At 42.0% G+C, this 5,000-nt stretch overlaps 1 protein-coding gene across 1 annotated transcript in view; it reads left to right on the top strand.

Annotated features, from left to right (window-relative positions):
* LOC123499607 overlaps positions 1 to 5,000 on the top strand; it is a 22,751-nt gene that overhangs the window by 15,578 nt on the left and 2,173 nt on the right. Inside the window, exons 6-9 of the mRNA XM_045247887.1 lie at positions 322 to 414; positions 2,434 to 2,597; positions 3,989 to 4,192; positions 4,903 to 5,000. The exon at positions 4,903 to 5,000 is cut by the window's right edge and continues 70 nt beyond it. Coding sequence (XP_045103822.1) covers positions 322 to 414; positions 2,434 to 2,597; positions 3,989 to 4,192; positions 4,903 to 5,000 — 559 coding nt within the window. The remainder of the gene's footprint in view (positions 1 to 321; positions 415 to 2,433; positions 2,598 to 3,988; positions 4,193 to 4,902) is intronic.

Below are 5,000 nucleotides of genomic sequence, written 5' to 3'. Positions count from 1 at the left end.
CTTCTGCTTACTACAAGTATTTGCTGATTTCATAGAGCTTCAGAAACTTACGTGGAGATCAAAATAGTGAAGACTTTTGGCTATTAATCTTCTGACCTCCATAGACCCTTCCTAATGTCAATAGAATGGTCTAGTACACAAACCTCAAGGTAGAAATGTGTTCTATATGGTAAAGAGGGAGTTAAAATAGTGAAGACTGTGGCTATTAATCTTCTGACCTCCATAGACCCTTCCTAATGTCGATAAAATGGTCTAGTACACAAATCTCACGGTAAAAATGCATCCCAGTATTGAAAGGGTTAACGTCACCTCCTTCTGCAGGGTGTGGGGCTACATCGGCTGCATGGTGTTCACGCCCTTCTCCGGCTGGCTGATAGACACCATGAGTCACGACATTCACGTCCCAGATTACAGGTAAGTGATGCAGGTGGGTCCTCACACTGTCACTTACTCACACACAAACACATGCATGCACACAGATAGACAGATAGATAGATAGAGAGGCTGAGTGATTAATAGACCGATAGATAGATGAATAGATAGATAAAAATATAAATAGGTAGGTATAGGTAGGCAGATAGATAGATAGATATAGATAGATAGGTTGATTTACAGACAGATAAATATAGATATAGATAGATAGATATAGATAGATAGATGGATAGATAGATAGATAAATAGATAGAAACACAGATAACACATACATAAATACATACATACATACAAATATACACAGTGTATCGACCACAGCAAGCAAGATAACGCCACGATCCATCACACACACACACACACACACACACACACACACACACACACACACACACACACACACACACACACACACACACACACACACACACACACACACACACACACACACACACACACACACACACACACACACACACACACACACACACTTGTTCACTTGACTTGTCTCGTCTTTCAATTAGTGTGTGTGTGTGTGTGTGTGTGTGTGTTTGCGCTCGCACGTAAATCTTGTCCTCTTCTCTCACACACACACACACACACACACACACACACACACACACACACACACACGCCCGGTAGCTCAGTGGTTAGAGCGCTGGCTTCACAAGCCAGAGGACCGGGGTTCGATTCCCCGGCCGGGTGGAGATATTTGGGTGTGTCTCCTTTGACGTGTAGCCCCTGTTCACCTAGCAGTGAGTAGGTACGGGATGTAAATCGAGGAGTTGTGACCTTGTTGTCCCGGTGTGTGGTGTGTGCCTGGTCTCAGGCCTATCCCAAGATCGGAAATAATGAGCTCTGAGCTCGTTCCGTAGGGTAACGTCTGGCTGTCTCGTCAGTGACTGCAGCAGATGAAACAGTGAAACACACACACACACACACACACACACACACACAATGCTTTCATCATTTCCTCGTGCAATAACCACTGTACGTATGCAGTTCCTATGTCTGTCTGTCTGTCTGTCTGTATCTATCTGTCCTAAACCATTATTTTTCTCCCACTTCAATAAAATGAGTAGAAAGAAAATAAACAAATACAGAAATAAATATACTAAAAAAATTGATACATAAATTCAATCGTTCTTTTTTCTCTTTTGTTCACTTTTTTATTATTCTCTCTCTCTCTCTCTCTCTCTCTCTCTCTCTCTCTCTCTCTCTCTCTCATTTCTCCTACCCTTCATATTTTTTTTTCCTCCTCTTCTCTTTGGTAAACACCTTCTCTAGTTTATGATTCTTCCCCTCCTCCTCCTCCTCCTCCTCCTCCTCCTCTTTCTCTTCTTCCTCATTATCCTTTCCCCTCTCTTCCTGTTTCCTTAATGCCTTACCCTCTTTCCCCTCTGCTCACCCGTTCCCCTCGGTCACGGTGCTAAGATTCTGTATATCAAATTGCTTCTTACCCTATCTCTCTCTCTCTCTCTCTCTCTCTCTCTCTCTCTCTCTCTCTCTTCTGTGGTAAAGTTTCTACAGTATCATATCTTTCTATAATAACAATAAGAACTGCTGTTTCTACTACTACTACTACTACTACTACTACTACTACTACTACTACTACTACTACTACTACTACTACTACTACTACTACTACTACTACTACTACTACTACTACTACTACTACTACTACTATTACTACCACTATTACTACCACTACTGCTACCACCATTACTACTACTATTACCACTACTACTAGCACTACTACTATTACTACAGCTACTATACCACCACCACCACTACTACTACTATTACTACTACTACCACCACCACTACTACTACTACTATTACTACCACCACTACTACTACTACTACAACTACTTCCGTCCCCTCACCTCTCTCAACACCCAACAGTCGTATTTACAATGTTCGTATTCTCTTCACCCTCGCACTCTCCCCCTTGCTCCTTCCCTCCTCATATCTCCACATTACAGCCTCCTCTTCCCTGTACAGGCCGGCTTTCTATCTATTCGTGGGGCTACAAGGCTTGGCGGGGCTGGTGGCGCTCTCCGTGGACCTCAAATTCAAGACCCCGTGTGAACAAGTCATGAAGAATATTTGGATACTGCTACAGAACCCAGAGGTGATCATGCTGTTCCTCGCCATGACGCTCTCCGGTAAGCATAGACAGTGAAGGAAAGCATAGGTAGAATATAAGATCTGTTGATATTGTTCTTCATCGTTTTCTTTCTCTTGTAATCCCTCCAGTACTGTGACGCAAGATTTGTGTACGATTAGGCCATTTTATAATAATCATCTAATAGTAAGCAAAGTGAATATGGAAACGCGTCATGGTACTGGAGTGGTTAGGCATAGGTTGTGGAGGAAAGCATGGGTGATATACAGCATTTGTTTTTATTAATCTTTATCGCTCTGTTTATCTATCTCTTTATCTCTCTCTTTTCTTCGCTCTTTCACTCGTTCTTGATCTTGATTTTAAACTTCCTCATTGTCATGTCATAAAGGAAGGTACTGTATTCACTTCCTTTTGTGTTTCATCCTTTTCTTTGTGTTCTCTCTCTCTCTCTCTCTCTCTCTCTCTCTCTCTCTCTCTCTCTCTCTCTCTCTCTCTCTCTCTCTCTCTCTCTCTCTCTCTCTCTCTCTCTCTCTCTGATTTCTCTCTCTCTCTCTTTCTGTCACAAGCTCCCTCTGTTATCATTAAAAATACAGATTGTGGAGAGAAGGCAAGTGACTGTGCCGCATTAATTTCCTCTCTCTCTCTCTCTCTCTCTCTCTCTCTCTCTCTCTCTCTCTCTCTCTCTCTCTCTCTCTCTCTCTCTCTCTTAACCCTTCCACTCCCCAAAGTCATAAAGAAAAGCAAATTAACACAGTGCATAAATAACTTCCACTGCATTTCATTGTTTCATTGTATTTTCCTTCATTTATTTATTTTTCTTCCCTCGATCTTCAGTCTGATCTGCTGGCAATGTACATATTCGTCCCAACAATTCTTCTGAGCTTCCTTGGCAACGAAATGATTACTTTTTTTTCTTTTAATGCATAAGAGGAAACTGGCTAATGGTAACAAACAATATAAAAAAAAAGGCCAGACTGTTTAACTCCTTGTCTTCTGTAGTCATTCTTGTCTCTCATCATCTCTTCATTTTTCCTTCAGCCTTTCTTTTATCTTATTTTTTTTATATTCTCTATCTTTTCAATGCCAAATGACTCGATTGCTGCGTCTACGTATAAAGATCTTAATATCTATCTTATTAGTCAATCAGTCAGTTAGTCAATAAAACTATCTATCGGCCTTTCTGTTTGTCTATCTATCTATCTATTCACTTATCTATCTATCTAATCATCTATCAGGCAGTCAGTCAATCAGTCTATCCATCTATGTGTCAAGCAGTCAATCAATTCATCTATCAGTCTATCTATCTATCTATCTATCTATCTATCTATCTATCTACCTATCTATCCATCTATCAGTCAGTCAAATTAATGAACCTATCTTTTTATCTACCAATCCATCACAGTACCATTTTAATCCCCTTTCCCCCCTCAGGAGCCTTCTTCGGGTTCCTGGAGGCGTTCCTGTTCTGGTTCCTGGGTGACCTCGGTGCCTCACGCTCCCTCATGGGCCTGACTGTCACCATGGGAGCGGCGAGTGCCCTGCCCTTCCTTATCTTCATGTCTCCCATTGTCAACAAGTTTGGTCATATTGGGGTTATCGCTGCCGGCTTTCTCATGTATGCTCTCAGATTTGCAGGTAAGTGAATGAGTGTGGGTGATTGTGTGAGTGGGTATATTGAGTGTGTGAGTGAGTGAGTGAGTGAGTCTTCTTCCTCTTTTCTTTCGTTTGGTTTTCTTTTATTTGCTTTCGTCTTTTATTTGTTCTGTCTTCTTCTTCTTCTTCTTCTTCTTCTTCTTCTTTGTATTTTCTTCTTCTTTGCATTCTTTTCCTCCTCCTCCTCCTCCTCCTCTTTCCCCTATCCTTTCCTTCTTCTTTCTCTATCTCCTCCAAAAACATTACGTCAGTCTCTTCCTTTTCTTATAATTATTACTCCACTTCTTACAACACACACCATAATTTCAATCTACTCCTCCGCCTTCTTCTTCTCTTCTTCTTCTTCTTCTTCTTCTTCTTCTTCTTCTTCTTCTTCTTCTTCTTCTTCTTCTTCTTCTTCTTCTTCTTCTTCTTCTTCTTCTTCTTCTCCTCCTCCTCCTCCTCCTTTACCTCTTTCCTCCATCACCTCTACACAATTTTCCTCCACTAAAACAACCACACTTCTTTCTCCACCTCAACCATTAGTACCCCTTCCCTACCCCACCACCCCCTCTCTCTCTCTCTCTCTCTCTCTCTCTCTCTCTCTCTCTCTCTCTCTCTCTCTCTGCACCACCCACTACTCTACCCTCCTCCCATAACTCAACCTTCCTTTGTATTCCTTAGCACATTCTCTCTAAGCACCTTTCCTTCAGGCTACGCTTCCATATACGATCCAGTGAGCGCCCTGTACTTCGAGGCTCTAGAGGGCGTTACCATTGGGCTCATGTTGTCCGCTGGCATGACCTACGCC

This window comes from Portunus trituberculatus, chromosome 50, assembly GCF_017591435.1.
Source record: "Portunus trituberculatus isolate SZX2019 chromosome 50, ASM1759143v1, whole genome shotgun sequence".
Classification (NCBI taxonomy): domain Eukaryota; kingdom Metazoa; phylum Arthropoda; class Malacostraca; order Decapoda; family Portunidae; genus Portunus; species Portunus trituberculatus.
Note: the sequence above shows the minus strand (reverse complement) of the source record. Positions and strands in the feature narration are given on the sequence as shown.